General features: G+C 61.9%; 1 protein-coding gene across 1 annotated transcript in view; it reads left to right on the top strand.

The window, feature by feature from the left end:
• MYO15B (myosin XVB) overlaps window positions 1–16,098 on the top strand; it is a 29,150-nt gene that overhangs the window by 8,348 nt on the left and 4,704 nt on the right. The window contains 37 exon segments of the mRNA XM_044250204.1: window positions 424–501; window positions 730–845; window positions 930–975; window positions 1,105–1,229; window positions 1,608–1,725; window positions 1,967–2,136; window positions 4,671–4,764; window positions 5,380–5,436; window positions 5,718–5,775; window positions 5,980–6,110; window positions 7,479–7,574; window positions 7,699–7,934; window positions 8,017–8,195; window positions 8,369–8,441; window positions 8,872–9,033; window positions 9,278–9,375; window positions 9,478–9,554; window positions 9,679–9,763; window positions 9,966–10,064; window positions 10,191–10,306; window positions 10,407–10,610; window positions 10,811–10,889; window positions 11,030–11,119; window positions 11,218–11,443; window positions 11,522–11,612; window positions 11,725–11,932; window positions 12,374–12,486; window positions 12,738–12,797; window positions 13,340–13,415; window positions 13,544–13,662; window positions 13,879–14,009; window positions 14,101–14,242; window positions 14,486–14,597; window positions 14,708–14,874; window positions 15,254–15,381; window positions 15,548–15,611; window positions 15,705–15,777. Of these exon segments, the coding sequence (XP_044106139.1) occupies window positions 424–501; window positions 730–845; window positions 930–975; window positions 1,105–1,229; window positions 1,608–1,725; window positions 1,967–2,136; window positions 4,671–4,764; window positions 5,380–5,436; window positions 5,718–5,775; window positions 5,980–6,110; window positions 7,479–7,574; window positions 7,699–7,934; window positions 8,017–8,195; window positions 8,369–8,441; window positions 8,872–9,033; window positions 9,278–9,375; window positions 9,478–9,554; window positions 9,679–9,763; window positions 9,966–10,064; window positions 10,191–10,306; window positions 10,407–10,610; window positions 10,811–10,889; window positions 11,030–11,119; window positions 11,218–11,443; window positions 11,522–11,612; window positions 11,725–11,932; window positions 12,374–12,486; window positions 12,738–12,797; window positions 13,340–13,415; window positions 13,544–13,662; window positions 13,879–14,009; window positions 14,101–14,242; window positions 14,486–14,597; window positions 14,708–14,874; window positions 15,254–15,381; window positions 15,548–15,611; window positions 15,705–15,777 (4,297 nt within the window).

Below are 16,098 nucleotides of genomic sequence, written 5' to 3'. Positions count from 1 at the left end.
CACACGTGTTTGCCTGAGCCAGCCAGGCGCCCCACAAAAGTTGCAATTTTGATGAAATCCAGTCTATTTTTTTCTTCAGTTGCCCACGCTTTTGGTATCCTATTCAGGAAATTGGTGCCAAGTCCAATGTCACGAAGCTTTCTTCCTACGTTTTCTTCTAAGAGTTTTAGAGTTCCAGGCCTTAAACTTAGGTCTTTGATCCATTCATTTTGGGTTAATTTTTATATCTGATATAAGATAAGAGTCCAACTTCATTCATTTGCATGGGGATTTCCAGTTTTCCCCAGAGCCGTTAGTTGACAGACAAAGGTGGCCCTTTATTTAGCCCAGTGGGGAGAGGCTGGATTATGTGACAAGGGACCCGCCCCCAGCCCAGCTTTCTCTCTTTGGCTTCCCCTCCACTCCCCACATTGTCTCTTGCAGGTTCACAAGTTTGTAAACAGAAACCGGGATCATCTTGACCCTGCCGCGGTGGCGATGCTTGCCCAGAGCCAGCTCCAGGTGCCCCTGCCAGCCCTCTTGGAGCCCCCACCCCTCCACACCGTGTCCCCCACCTTCTGCCCTGGATGCTCTTGCCCCAGGGGGTAGCCCTGGCACCTTGGACCACGGGCTGAGCCTTCCGGGGTCTGGATGCTGTGGACTGGCCCACCCTAGCTCCCCCGGGTTGGGGATGCAGGCCGGGCTGTGGACAGGCTTGGGAAGCAAGCTTGGCCTCCTCTCGTCCCACAGCTGGTGGGCAGCCTGTTCCGGGAAGCAGAGTCCCAGTCCAGGGCCGGGCAGGGCAAGCCCACACTGGCCTCTCGCTTCCAGCGTTCCCTGGAGGACCTCCTAGCCCGGCTGGGCAGGTGAGACAGTGCCGCCCATACGAGACCCCAGGGACTCGGGGGCTGCTCTGTGCCCACATGACCCACACCCCCTTCCTCCGTCAGGAGCCATGTCTATTTCATTCAGTGCCTCAACCCCAACCCGGGAAAGGTGAGCTTCCCTCCCCGCTCCCCCGCCCTGCACCTGGTCCCAGAGCCTTCCCATCCACCTGTCCTGCCCTGCTCAGCAGCTCCCCCTGACCCCCCACAGCTTCTCACTGCCTCTGTTCCATGGCCACAGCTTCCGGGCCTCTTTGATGTGGGACACGTGGCAGAGCAGCTGCACCAGGCGGGCATCCTGGAGGCAGTACGTACCCGTAGTGCCAACTTCCCCGTGCGCCTGCCCTTCCAGGCCTTCCTGGCCAGGTAGGGTCCCAGGATGGAGGAAGCCAAGGGCCCGGACACAGGATCCATAAGGAGGCCCCCCTGGAGTGGCTGGCAGACCTGGGGTTCCTTCAGGGTGGAAGTGGACCCTCTTTCCTTGGGGCCCTGAGCCTGGCCTCCACCTGCCTCTTCTCACTGCTCTCCTCTCCCTCTGTCCCTCTGACCTTCCTTATTGGTGACCCCCTCCCTGCCCACGCCTCCCCCTACCCCTCCGCCATTCAGCAAAGCCCAGCTGGGGTCTGGCACATAGTAGGTGCGTTGCAAATCGTTGAATGACTTAGGGGCTGGGGGGTCGGACAAGCGTTGGGGGAGGTCCTCGCTGTGCTTGTTCTGACCTCAGTTTCCCCCTCCTTGGGCCAGGTTCCGGGCTCTGGAGACCGAGGCACAGGGAGAGTCCTCTGACCGTGAGCGGTGTGGCGCCATCCTGAGTCAGGTGCTGGGGGCCGAGTCACCCCTCTGTCACCTTGGAGCCACCCAGGTGTGTGTGCGTACATACGTGCGTGTCCATGGCTGGAAAGGGAGAGGAGCATTCCAGAACAAACTCAGGAATGGGTGTTCCTTCTGGGTGGTGAGGCGTTGGAGTGGGCCTGGGTGGCACGTGTCCCGGGCTCCCCACAAGAATCAGTTGTGCTGCTGGAAGGAAGCAGGCCAAGGCCTCAGGACAAGAGCAGGACAGGCCTCAGGACCCCCAGCCCGGGCACCCTCACGTCTGCCCCCAGGTTCTGCTGCGGGAGCCAGGCTGGCAGCATCTGGAGCAGCACCGGGCCCGGCGACGCTCCCAGGCCCTGCTCGCCCTGCACGGCAGCCTGCGCACCTGCATCTCCCGTCAGCGCCTCAGCCGCCTCCTCCTGCCGCGGATGCAGGCTCGCGTGCGAGGGCTCCAGGCCAGGTCTGCAGGGGTGGGCGACACGGGGGGCCTCCTGCAGGTGGTGGGGCAGAGTGTGGGAGGGGTGGGGCCTCAAGAAAATCTACCTGCCCTGGGGCCCTCCTGTCAGCCTCCCCTTGCAGCCTCTGCTTGAATACCCTGAGTGACAAGAAGCTCACTACCTGCTCGGGCCACTGGAACCTGCAGTCTTGACTCCTTGAGTGTTTTCTAGTCTGTTCTCCACTCTGCCCCGAGAATGATCTTTTAAAAGCGTGAATCAGTCTGTGTTAGACTGATTCTAGATAGACCTAGATAGATAGGTCTAGATAGATTCTAGATAGACCCCGCCTATCTCTCCAGCCTCTAGGCCAGAATTTTATACTCCAGGCTCTTTGGACTTCTTGGTCCTAAGGACTGGCCTCCCCGTTCTCACATAATGAACACCCATTCCCCTTTACAGCTTGATGGGAAAGTCTGTGCTCGTTGAACAGCAGCTGCTGGTTGACCTTCTCCATTACCCTGGGCCCAGCTGGTGACCCCCAGGGATGCAGGGAGGGATGGTACCTCCCAGGCACACTGGGTGGGGGGGTTCAGGTGTGACAGTGAATCTGTCACCAGTCACCCCCAAGGTAGCAGTAAAGCTCGGAGAACAAAGTGAGGGCAGTGCCCTGGACCCCAGGGGAGACTTCCAAGACCACACCCCCACTGCCACTTTCTTTCCAAAATGTCATCACCGGCTGACCCTCTCACCCTCACACAGTCCTCCCCAGCTCGCCTTTCCTCCAGCCCCGAGGAACCTCCCATCCACTCTCTGTCCCGACCGACTGGCCTATTCCGGATGGCCGAAGTGCGTTGACTCATGCAGAGTTTCCGTTCCCGTCTGGCTCACTGCGCCAAGCGGAACGTTTGCGAGGTTCGTCTGCGTGGTAGCAGGTGGCCAGGCTTCGCTCCTCCTGGCCCCTGGGCGCGCAGACCGCTCCCGTCAGCGGTCACTAGGACCGCTTCTACTTTCTGGTGTTCGTGAGTGAGGCTGCTGGGAACACGAGCGTGCCGGTGTCTGCTCAAGTCTCTGCTTCCGGCTCTTCGGGGTCTTTACCTAGGAGTGGAGTTGCGGGGTCATATGGTGATTCTGGGTTTGGTGTTTTTTAAGGGGTTACGCTCCCGAGAGCGTGTTTCAGGGTTCTGATTTCTCTACAACTTTGCTGGTATTTATTTTCCACTTAAAAAAAAAAAAAGATTCATTTATGACAGAGAGAAAGAGCATCAGCAGAGGGGGAGGGAGAGGGGGAAGCAGAGCTCCCGCTAAGCAGGGGGCCCCATGCAGGGCTTGATTCCAGGACCCTGAGATCAGATCCTGAGCCGAAGGTAGATGCTGAACCCACTGAGCCACCCCGGCGCCTTTATTTTCCACTTTTTGACGCTGGCCATCCTCGTGGGCACGGAACAGTACTGCATCGCGGCTTTGATTTGCATCTCTCTGATGGCTAACGAGGTTGAGTGTCTTTTCATGTTTCTTGGCTCATAGATCATCGTGGAGAAATGTCCAGTCGAGTCCTCGGTCTGTTTTTTCTTCATATAACTTGTCTTGTTGTTGGGCTGTGGGAGTTCCTTCTACATCCTAGATATCAAACTTTTTTTTTTAAAGATTTTATTTATTTATTTGACAGCCAGAGATCACAAGCATGCAGAGAGGTAGGCAGCAGGAGGGAGTGGGGATGCAGCCTCCCCACTGAGCAGAGAGCCTGATGCGGGGCTCCATCCCAGGACCCCAAGACCATGACCGAAGTCAAAGGCAGAGGCTTTAACCCACCGAAGTGCCCCGAAACTCTTACCAAATATGTGATTTGCAAGCATTCTCCCATTCTGTGTGTTGTCTTGTGATGCTCTTTGTGGTGTCTTTTAACAAAATATGTACATTTATAATTATTTTTTTAAGTAAACTCTAACCCCAACTTGAGGCTTGAACTCATGACCCCGAGATGCTCTATCCACTGAGCCAGCTGACTGCCTCAAAGCTGTACACTGATTTTTTAATTTTAATCCTGCCCACGACTCCTTTACTGAGGAGCGTCGTCTTCTCTCTGGACAATTCTCAAAGACATGATCACTTCCTTGATCTCTTATTAGATTTCCAGTCATAGCACTTGTTTCATTTTTTTGGAAATTCCACTTCTTCAGTAAAAATAGGTGAGACTCTTCTCACCATGTGGGTTGATTGATTTCATCTTGTGGTGGGGCAGGGGTTACGCAGATCCTGACTTTGCAGATGAGGACGATGAAGCTGAGAGGCCGAGGGACTTACCCACGACCACACTGACCGAAGTGGGGCGGGGGAGCGAGGCCGGCGGTCGGCTCTGCTGCCCGAGACCGTCATCCCCGGAGCCGAACACCTTCTCAATGTCCTAGTTCTTTCAAGGGGTCCTGTCCTTCCGCCGTGGCTTCTACTAAGCACCCAGGACCCTGTCGGCCCGGGGTCCGTGCACTTGTGTCTCAGCTTGGAGGGTTCAGGTACCAGGTCTGGGCTTGAGCTCCTCCCCAACCCCCTTCCCGGCCTCCAGGAAGCGGTACCTCCGACGGAGGGCAGCTCTGGGACAGCTGAGCACCGTCCTGCTGGTGGCCCGGCCCCTGCTCCGGAGGCGACAGAGATTGCAGGTGAGTGTCTGGGAGGGGGCTGCTGCCCCCGGCCGCTCGGAGCAGAGGAGTCAGGCAGCCTTGCTGGCGTCCAGGAGTCCTGGCCCGAGCGCAGGAGGACCGCGGCTCAGAGACCACGGCCGCCCCAGCTCTTCCCACTAACCCGCTGCCAGGCCAGGGGACGCCGGGGCCTTGGGAGGTCACTTCCGTCATCCCTGTCCCCCCACCCAGAGTCCGACTGTCCCCTGCCTGTCTGGGGTGTCTTCCCTTCATCCCCTCCAGACCTTCCCAGGGCTGGGCTGCTTCCTGCTTTGGCCTGATGACTCCAGCATGAGGGCCATAAAGCAGCTCAAAGGTCAGTGCCCACACACGGCTCCCCTCTTCGGCCCCTCCCTGGCTGGACTTTGTCCCCTGGGACCATTTCTTCCTGCCTCCTCCCCAGCGCCCTGGCAGATGGGTAGTGGCTGGTGAGGGCTCTGAAGAGCTGGCCACAGGCAGCCGGCCCCTCTGGGTCTGGGCTAGTTTCTCAACTCGGGGCCAGAGGGGGCCGCCGGGCCGCTGAGGCAGGGAGTTGCCAGGAGGCTCCCAGAGACCTCCTCACCGGGGCACCAGCTCCCCCTGCATCTCTTCCAGCAGCTTGGGCATCGGCGTGGCCAACACAGCGGCCCGGCCTCCAGGACAGCACCAGGCATGGTAGGTGGTCTGGAAGCTCCAGGGCATCCGCTGGGTGATGAGCCTCCTGGGACCGGCACAGCTCGTGGAAGAGCTCTGGGGTCACCGTTGTGCATTCCTTGAGTCCTCCAAGAAGAGGCCTGGGCCACCCTTGGTCTCCCTCTGAGGGCTCTTGGGGTCCTATTTGTGTCCAGGATCAGAATCCTTGGTCTTTGGAGAAGTTTATAGTCCCGGGGGTGAGGAGGGACACTGGATCCCTGTCCCCCTCCTTTAGTCCTTGGTCGATCATTCCTCTCTGCTAGGAGCTGGGGTGCTTGGAGATCCCGGCTGAGGTGGCCGTCTTGCTGAGGACCGCAGAAGGTGAGTTTTGGCTCGTGTCCCTCTTACACGACCCCTCCCTCCCTCCCTCCCGTCTCTCTGCTGTGCTCCCTCCCGGTGATGCTCTGGGCTCCCCTGAGCTCCCACCGCCTCAGGACTGGGGGCGGATGATGAGAGGCGGGGGGTGGTCCATCGCCAGCCTCCTTACCTCGGCCTTTCTGGGCTGCCTCTGGGTGCTACCCCCAGGCCATCACCATGCCTTGGATGGAAGCATCACCGAGTCCATGCCCCCTGAAGTTCCTGCCCGGACCAGCCTGAGCCTCCCGCCCGACATCGACCAGTTCCCGTTCTCCAGCTTCATCTCCACTAACTTTCAGGTGGGCTCCCAGACTATGGCTCTTCCTGGCAGATTTCCGTGGCTCCCCCGGACATGAGCCCTGCCGGGCAGAAGCTGTACCTGTGCCCTCTTCCCACTGCACCCATCGTCTCCCATCATGGGGGCAACGGGTACAGCACCCCCGTTTGGAGAATACCCACCGAAGCGAAACATCTCGGGAGTAACTTAGCTCCGTGAGGCCGCACCTGTATTACACCTGTGGCTCGTCCTGCCGTTGAAGTCGTGTCTTTAGAGCATGTGTAACAATAAGGCAAATGTCCAGGCTGCCGTGTTGGGTACGAAAGCAGGATTCCAGACGGGACAACAGAGTATGATCCCGGCTTTGTTAAAAGCAACAATAGGTGTGGGAGGGCGATGGATCGATCTGTGTAGAAAGCAAGACTGGAGGGGCCCCGGGTGGCTCAGTTGATTAATCGTCTGCGTTTGGCTCAGGTCATGATCCCAGGGTCGTGGGATGGAGCCCTGCATTGGGCTCCCTGCTCAGCGGGGAGCCTGCTTCTCCCTCTCCCTCTCCCTGCCACTCCCCCGGCTCGTGTGCATGCGCGCTCTCGCTCTCTCTCTCTCTCTCTCTCTCTCTGTCAAATGAATAAATAAAATCTTTAAAAAGGAAAAAAAAAACCAAGACTGGGGAGAGAGGCTAAAATGTCAATTGTGGTCATGACTGACAGGAAAATAGTAATGGATTTTTCATTTATTTATTTATTTATTTATTTATTTTTAAAGATTTTATTTTATTTATTTGAGAGAGAGACAGTGAGAGAAAGCATGAGCGAGGAGAAGGTCAGAGGGAGAAGCAGACTCCCCATGGAGCTGGGAGCCTGATGTGGGACTCGATCCCGGGACTCCAGGATCACGCCCTGAGCCGGAGGCAGTCGATTAACCAACTGCGCCACCCAGGCGTCCCTGGATTTTTTTTTTAAAGATTTTATTTATTTATTTGACAGAGAGAGATCACAAGCAGGCAGAGAGGCAGGCAGAGAGAGAGAAAGGAGGAAGCAGGCTCCCTGCTGAGCAGATAGCCCGATGCGGGACTCGATCCCAGGACTCTGAGATCATGACCTGAGCCGAAGGCAGCGGCTCAACCCACTGAGCCACCCAGGCGCCCTAGTAATGGATTTTTAAATTCTTTATTCTTTTCCATGTTTTCTGAGTTTTCTATATGCATGGACATCAATTTTCTAATCAGGAGGAGCCACGGAGATGTGTCCCTAAGGTGGTTTTCCTCGCCAGTCCCTCTCCGTCCCCCAGGGCGCGGACTCCCCTGGGCTCCGCTGGGGCCTCTGCCGCAGGTCAGCACAGACTGGCCAGACTGGCATGTGCTCAGACGCTGTCACCCTCGTCCTTGCAGGAGCCGGCCCTGCCCGGCCCCGGGCAGCTGCTGGTGGAGCCCCTGACCCGGCTGCATGGGGAGAACCCACAGCACGCACTGGATATCAACAAGGTGGTGAGTGACACGGTGGGGAGGGGACAGGGTGGGCTGGACCCTAACTCCTGGGGTCTGGCTGAGCGCAGGGGGTTGGGGGGCAGGCCCTGGCACGTCCTGCCCTCACCTTGCTCCGTGTCTGCAGATGCTGCGGCTCCTGGGGGATGGGTCCCTGCTGCCCTGGCAGGAGCAGAGCATGGGCGAGTACCTGGTGCGGCAGGGCCAGCGCCGGCCGGGGCTGCGGGACGAGATCTTCAGCCAGCTTGTGGCCCAGATCTGGCACAACCCGGACGAGCAGCAGACCCAGCGCAGCTGGGCCCTCATGGCCATCCTGCTCAGCGCCTTTCCCCCCATGTCCCCCCTGCAGAAGCCACTGCTGAAGTAAGGAGCCTGCTTTGCGGGGCTCAGGGAGTGGGATCGGCGGACCGCCCACCCCCACTGCAGCCCTGTGCTGTCCCCACAGATTTGTGTCCGACCAGGCCCCCAGGGGCATGGCAGCGCTGTGCCAGCACAAGCTGCTGGGGGCCCTGGAGCAGGCGCACCTGGCCCCTGGGATGGCACGGGCGCACCCCCCGACCCAGCTCGAGTGGACGGCTGGCCGGCGGCGGGGCCGCATGGCTCTGGACATCTTTACCTTCAATGGTGATGCTTCCCTTCTGCTCGGGCCTCTCCCTGCCTCAGCCCTCTGATGGCACCCCCGGGACCCTGATCACAGGGTCCTGTCCTGCTCCGGGAGCCCCCATGGGGACAGCTGCCCCTTCCCATTGGAAGGGCCTGCTGCCCCTAACTCCGGTCCCCACCGCCTGTCCCTGTAGAGGAGTGCTACTCCGCCGAGGTGGAGTCCTGGACCACGGGGGAGCAGTTCGCCGGGTGGATTCTGCAGAGCAGGTACGGGCCTCTGGGATGGGGAGTGTGGCCAACACAGATGGCTGTCCCCTCCTCATCCTCCCTGCCCACTCTCCTCTCAGGGGCCTCCTGCAAACCCAGGGCCAAAGCCTGCTCCCCAAGGACATTGGTGGGGAGTGGGGGTGTGGAGGGATAAGTGGGCAGGAGCCAGACCAGACCGTAGGTTCAAGATAGGGAGCAGGAGTAGAGGTTATGTCTGTGGTCCAGATTCTAACAAAACAGGTCAATAAATGAGCACATCAGACCCGATGTGGAAGCAGTAGGTTGTGAGGGTCGAAGAGAGGAGAGTTGTCTGAGGAAACCAGTGCCTCCCCCAGGTTCTGCCCCTTCCCCAGCGGCCTCCCCTTGGGGACCCTCGCGGTGGCCCTCTTCCTGGCTGATCACTCCCTACAGCGCCGCTCTTCCCTCCCAGAGGACTGGAGCTGCCCCCCCGTGGCTGGTCCGTGTCACTGCACTCCGGGGACTCCTGGCAGGATTTGGTTGGCTGTGACTTCGTGCTGGACCTCATCGGCCAGACTGAGGACCTGGGGGACCCAGTCAGTCCCCACAGCTACCCCATTGCCCCCCGTGGCTTGTAGGTGCCGGCCCAGCACCCCTGTCCCAGCCTGTTCCTATCTCTGTTCTGTCACAGGTGACCCCTCAAGCCACCTTATCACACCCGGGGTTCAGAGGACCTGCTACAGGCCCAGCCCCCCCGCACGTACCTCACCTTCTCCCACACGGGAATGACCCCCCACACCAGCTTCTTTTCTTTGCCTCAGACTGGACACCACCCCCATCCAAGGCACCCCCTTAGCTGGGCCCACTGTCTCCCACAGAGACGAGGACATCCCCCCTGCCCCTGGCATCCAGGCCCCCTCACTGCCAGGTCCACCTCCAGGGCCAGCCCCCACACTACCCAGCAGGATCCAGTCAGGTAAGGCCAGAATGGGCACAGTGAGGTTGCCCATGTGGTGGGAATGGGGGTGCCGGTTGCCCCATACCCCAGGGGGGCAATAACCCTCCTCTGGCCCCATAGGGGAGTCTCAGAACTCAGGGAACCTGGATGGCTTCCTGGACCACCTCTTCCAGCCAGTCCTCTCTCCGGGTCACAGGGTAAGTGTTCCGCACACACACCTGACCCTGTCCCTGCCCCTATTCCCCGGGGCCTCCGCCACCTCTCCCATCTCTCCTGGGACTCCGGTTCTGACTCTTTGGCCTGTGGCCTTGGTCCCTTCAGGATCTGGAGCAAGCCTGGGCTCTGAGCAGCCGCATGAAGGGAGGGGGCGCCGTGGGGCCCATGCAGCAAGGCAGCTACCCCATGGGTGAGTGCGGGGCCCAGCATCCATCCAGGGTCTCCCCAGCCCCACAGCATGGGGAAAGCACTGCCAGGGACCTCTAGGCAACCGGGGTGAGAGCCCCAGCCAGCACCCTGGGGGCCCGTCCTCTTTTTATTGCTGGAGAGCTAGAGGGAGGGGGTCTGTGGGCCCAGATAGGGATTGACCCAGGAGGGCCCTGTCCCCTCAGTTTACCCAGGGATGATGCAGATGCCTGGATACCAGCCGGCCATGATGCCTGCCCCTGTGCCCATGATGCCAGCAATGGGCGCAGTCCCTGCCATGCCAGGTAAGGCCAGGTGGCAGGTCCCTTCTCAGGTAGGAGCTGGAAGAAGGGAGGTCCTGCCGGGGGGGCCCGGAGGGGCCAGCGGGCGGGGGGCCATGTGCAAGCTGGGCACCTGTATGCCACCTGCAGCCATGGTGATGCCACCGCAGCTGCCGCCGGCACCGCAGCCCCTGCTTCCCAGTATGGACCCGAGGCAGCTGGCCGCCCAGCAGCAGAGCTTCATCAACCAGCAGGCCCTCCTCCTGGTGAGGGTGGGCGGGGCCCTCCGAGCGCCTCTCGGGGCCGGGTCTGCGGGGCCCAGCCCGACCCGCTCTTACCGGGCCCGCCGCCTCTCCCCCGGCTCAGGCCCAGCAGATGACCACCCAGGCCATGACCTTGTCGCTGGAACAGCAGACACAGCGGCACCGGCGCCAGGCTCAGCCTCAGGCCCAGGCCCCTGGAGCTGCTTCCCCGACCTCACCCCCACCTGTCGCCCCCAAGCCCAAGAAGCCCCTGGCCCTGCGGCGGGAGCCAGAGCGGGAGGTGGAATCGGTGGGTGCTTGTCTGAGGGCGAGGATGCGGGCAGGGTCTGAGATGGAGACGGCAGGTTCCAGGGCCAAGTGGCCACGAGTCCCCACAGGAGCGGGAAGATGAGGAAAAGATGCCTGGGGTCCGAGCCCCAGCGATGGGGTCGGGGGATGGAGGGGATGCTGGGGGAGGGGCAACTCGGCTGGCGGGGCTGCCCCTTCACTTCCCCTTCCTGCCCTCAGGAGACCTCACAGGAGCCCCAAGAGAAGCCCCAGCGGCCCAAGAGCTTCAAGCAGAAACAGGACTATTTCCAGAAGATGGGTGAGTGTGCTTGGGGTGGTCGGGTTCCGCACAGGCCGGGCCGCGTGGGGCACACTCTCCTCCTCTGGGTCCATGTCACCCGTCTCAGAGCCCGCTGGGCACAGCAGGGAGAGTAATCGGGCCACCTGGGGCACGTACAGGGCAGCAGCAGATCACGGTGAAGACCTCGAAGCCTCCGCCCAAGGTGCAGATCTCCCAGGACGAGGAGCAGGACGAGGAGAAACCGAGAGGTGGGGGGGCTGTGAGGGGGCCGTGGGGGGGCCGTGGGGGAGGGCCGGGCCCTGTGGGACTGGATGGGGTTTCATGTGTTTCTTCTCCTTCTGGTCAGTGCCCTCACCCCCTCCTCCCCCCGTAGTGACGAGTCCCCCGACACAAGGTAGGGTCAAAGCTGCACAAGAGGCAGAGGCCAAGCCGGCGGCCCAGGGGGCAGGGCCCGGTGGTCACCCTGCGCCAGCGCCCCACCAGCGGGCTGAGCCGAGCCGGGAGATCCGGAACATTATCCGCATGTACCAGAGCCGCCCGGGCCCCGTGCCCATGCCCGTGCAGCCGGCCAGGTGGGCCTCGGGGGCGATTGGGGCTGCCCCCTCCCCGGGGAGTCACCCTGGGGACTCAGGGCCTCTTCCTTCTCTCAGGAAGCCCCCGAAAAACTTCCTGAAGAAAAACAACCCCAAGGATGAGGCTCTGGCTAAGTTGGGGATCAGCGACGCCCACACACCTGTGTCGGTGAGGCCCCAGCCCCCGGGCATGGCTTCTCACCCCGGGGGTCCAGGGCTCTCTGGGGTGAATTTGGCCTTAACCCTAGACCCAGCTGCGTACATGCTTTGTGCCTCCCCAGATGCCGTCCCCCAGCGCTGGGAAGGGCCCCGCACCAGCCGTGGCCCCTCGACCCAAGTTCCCACCACAGTTCAGGCCCTCCAGCTCCAGCAAGGACAGCCAGGGTCTCTCTGACGAGACTCCACCTGCCCCCCAGTCACCCTCACCTCCACCAGCTCCCCCGCTGCCTCCGCCTGAGGAACCAGACAGCCCTTTAGCTGGGCCCCACAGTAAGAACCCTTCTATCCCTCTCTGGTGGGCTTCCCTGGGGTGGGGCAGGGTTTCCAGAAGCCTCTCCGTGCACAACGCTATGAGGTCAGGTGCTCAGGGCTCCGGACTTTGGAGCCATGGGCAAGGAGCCCCAGCTTCCGCGTTCCTGTCCCGGGCGGGGCCCATGTGGCTTTGAGGGCCTGCCCTGGGGCCCTCCTTGGGTGCATCCTGGCAGCTCCAGACTTAGTGGCCCTGCTGACGTGGTCAAGGACAGCAGGGAAAGTCTGAGGGCTGGAAATGGAGGCTGGAGATGTGATGTGGGCAGGAGGGAGGCAGCAAAAGTCCAGCGGGCAGAGCCCTCACGGGGCCCTAGGGAGGGGGACAGTCTTCTGTCCCCATGTCCCTGTCATTCTGGCTCTGGCAGCTCCTGGCTGAAGCCCTTTGGCTCCTCCCTCTGCCAGGCTGGATGGAGCCCATGGAGGACCAGGGAGTCTCCACGCAGCTGCTCGCGCCCTCCGGCAGCGTGTGCTTCTCCTACCTCAGCCCGTCCTGGAGGTTGTTCCTGCGCAAGGAGGTGGGCACGAGGCCGGGGCCGCAGCCAGGCCTCTCCCTGGGCTGGGGAGGGGCTGCAGGCTGTGGGTGGGACCCCAGCACCCACTCCCCCCACTTGCCACACACACACACACACACACACCCCACCCCCCCACCCCTTCCCACGACCCGACCCGCCTCATCAGGCCTCAGTTTCCTGCCGGGTCTGGGAGGTAGGCGGGGGAGGGGAGGGCACTGTCCCCATCTCCGCTCCTCGTCCCTGCTCTCCCACAGGTGTTCTACCCCCGGGAGAACTTCAGCCACCCCTACTGCCTCAGACTCCTCTGTGAGCAGGTGAGAGAGCCTGGCCCACCTGTCCCAGGGACAGACACACAGCACCGGCCCCTGGGCCGGGTCACCAGCGGTGCAAGGGGCACACAGCTGGCACTCAGAGGGCAGGCGCTGGGTCTCAAGCCCTGCCTTCATTTACTTCGTCCTCAGCACATCCCTGAGAGTAAGGACCACTACTGGCTGGCAGTGAAGGGTTCAAAACAAAGCATACACCGTCCCCAGCACAGGCCCTGGCACACAGCAGATGCTCCTGGATATTCCCGGGATCCTGCCTCTTGCCCCACATTCTGTATCCGTCTCCCCCCGCTCCCCCTTCAGGTTCTGTTCCTTCAGGGAACTGATCTCATCTGACCCAGGAGCAGCAGCCCCATAGTGTGGGTCGCGGGAGGCTAGAGGGAGGTGGGGGTGGCCCCAGGCTCAGGGGCCCCATATTCGCCCCTGCTCCACCTGTGCCCTCGGGGCTCTCCAGCTTCTCCATGTGTGGCTGCCTCCGTGGTGAGCTCTGGCGCAGGGATCTGGTGGTGACCATGTGGATCTGCCCCCAGATCCTGAAGGACACCTTTGCCGAGTCCTGCGTCCGAATATCCCAGGAGGAGCGGAGCAAAATGAAAGAGCTGCTGGGTACGGTCCGGCGACCCGGGAGTCAGGGGCTGAAGTGCTGGGACTAGGTCTGTCTGTCTGGAGGGAGCAAACCCTGGGTGTCCCTGTGGCGGAACCTGAAGACAGTTGGGGATCGTTCCTGCCCACAGGAGACCTGGAGGTTGGCCTGGAGTCGCTCAGCACCACGGAGGACAGTGTTAAGAAGCGCATCGTGGTGGCCGCTAGGGACAAGTGGGCCAATTACTTCTCCCGAATTTTCCCTGTCTCGGTCAGTGAGGCTGGACGCAGGGCTGGGGACATCAGCTCCCCACTCTGGATCCCAGCTCGCTTAGCGTGGGCCTTTGTGGCAAGGATGAGAGCGGGGACAGGGGTGGGCCCCAATGGAAGGACAAAGAGCAGCACCGGCCCTGAGGAGCCCCAGGGCATCTTGGATGCTGGCGGGGACCAGGACCTGTCTGTGACGTAGCACCTTCCTTCCGGGCAGGGCGACAGTGGCAGTGACGTGCAGCTGCTGGGCGTGTCCCACCGGGGGCTGAGACTGCTCAAGATGACCAAAGGCCCCAGCCTCCACCCCAGCCTCCACCCCAGCCAGCTGAAGACTCTGTGCTCGTACAGGTGAACCTGGGCTGGGGGCTGGCGGGGGCGCCGGGCGGGGGGCTGGCGGGGCGAGCCGGCTCTCAGCTCATGCCTCTCCGCGGGTGCATAGCTTCGCTGAGCTGCTGGGCGTGGAGTGCCCGGGCTGCTCCACCCTGGAGCTGACCCTGAAGAGCGAGCAGCTGGTCTTGCACACAGCCCGAGCGAGCGCCATCAAGGCCATGATCGAGCTGTTCCTGAGTGAGCTCAAGAAGGCAAGTGCAGGCCGGGCAGGGGGCTGGCGGGCAGCGGGGCTGGGGGCTGGGGGCTGGGTAGGGGGGCCACATCTGGTCTGGCTGGTCTCAGGGCTGACAGCCAAGCTCCGTCAAGGCACCAGGGGTGGGACTGGGCGTTCAGGCCGGGTCCCTGGACCTGTGGAGGGCCGGGTGGGGAGGGAGGCCAGCAGGAGGAGCGGGCCGGTCGGCTGCCCGGCCTGCCCACCCTCCTCCCGCCTGCAGGACTCGGGCTACGTCATCGCCCTGCGAAGCTACATCACGGATGACCACAGCCTCCTCAGCTTCCACCGTGGGGACCTCATCAAGCTGTTGCCAGTGGCCACGCTGGAGCCCGGTATCCCCGGGGGCGGGCAGGGCAGCTGGCACGGGGAGGGCAGCACATGGCAGAGCCGTGGAAGGGCCGAGGGGCCAGGTGGGTGAGACCCTGTCCTTGGTGTCTTCCAGGCTGGCGGTTTGGCTCCACCGGGGGCCGTTCCGGACTCTTTCCTGCCGACATAGTTCAGCCGGCTGCCGCCCCTGACTCTTCCTTCTCACCAGAGAGGAGTGGCCGGCGCAAGAGTCGGCTGCAGCCCCGAGAGCCAGGGCTGGCTCAGTGGGAGAGGGCAGCGGAGGTGAGGAAGACGGGAGAGGCGGACACGAAGCCTAACTAGGAGTCGAGGACGGAAAGGGCTCCGTTGCCCCTGAGCGGCCAGGACCGCCTGCTCCCTGCTGCTGGCGGGCAGCGCTTGGCCTGATGCCGCCCTCTCCAGATGTCTGTCTCCCCAGCAAGAGTGTGAGCCCCTGGCGGGCAGGGGCCGGGCGGTGCACCCTTCCCGTCCCCTCCCAGCGCTTACTTGAGTGCTGCCCTAGAATGACGCTCAATAAATGCCTCTGGCTTCTGGTGGTGTGCTCTGCCTGCTCCTCTCGGCTCGGGCGGGGCGGGGGCCTGGGCAGGGGGCTCTGGACAGGCCAGTGGGCCCTCGGGTGGCATGAGGTCTCCTGTGCTCTCAGCACGATGCCCGCCCCCCGAGCCAAGCACGCAGCGATGACTCTGTAGCCTTCATCTCTCTGTCCGTGGACTCCCACAACTACACCATGCAGGAATTTGCCCTGTACTACTTCCGGAAGCCCCAGACCTTGTGAGTGGCCCCGGCCCGCCCTTCTGCCTGGCCGTCCTCGGTCTCCCTAAAGTGGCCCTCCTGCTCTGAGCCACCAGGCCAGTGCTCTCGGCACCCTCCCTACACAACCCGGGATGGGGACGGGAGGGCTGAGCAAGCAGGGCTGTCCTTCCTTCTGCCCCCTCAGGCCAGATCATACCCACGGAGATGCTGAGGAGGAGGCCATGACCAGCCTGGTGCAGTACACCAAGGTGAGGGGGACAGGTGGGGAAGAGCCAGGCCAGTGGACCTGCCTTCTGGCCTCTATAGACCCCAGACTCACAACCCAGTCTCTTTGGCCACAGGATCCCATACAAGAATCGCTTATCAGCCTCAGCGATGAGGACGCCAACAGGCAGGCTGTGGAAATCTTCCAGAGTGAGTGACCTATATAGCATCCTGTGTCCCCATGTCTGCGATGCCTCGGACCTGGGCGCCAGGTCGCCTTCTGTCCTTGTCAACTCAGGGAAGCTCACTGGTGTTTGCAGAACCCCTCATAGGCCTCCCCTATTTCTACTCACTCCCAAGGGGTGGTGGGTTGCATGGAGTCTGTGCAGGAAGGCAGCGCTCTGTCCAGCTGGCTACGTGCTGTGTGTAGCCGCAGGTGCCCATGCAACGTCTCTGAGCCCGGTTTCCTCATCGGTAAAGCGGAGACTGCTCTGCTCTGCCTGGCTCGCGTGCATTTTAGGGAGCAAGGCA

The sequence above is a fragment of the Neovison vison genome, chromosome 5 (genome assembly GCF_020171115.1).
Source record: "Neovison vison isolate M4711 chromosome 5, ASM_NN_V1, whole genome shotgun sequence".
Lineage (NCBI taxonomy): Eukaryota > Metazoa > Chordata > Mammalia > Carnivora > Mustelidae > Neogale > Neogale vison.
Note: the sequence above shows the minus strand (reverse complement) of the source record. Positions and strands in the feature narration are given on the sequence as shown.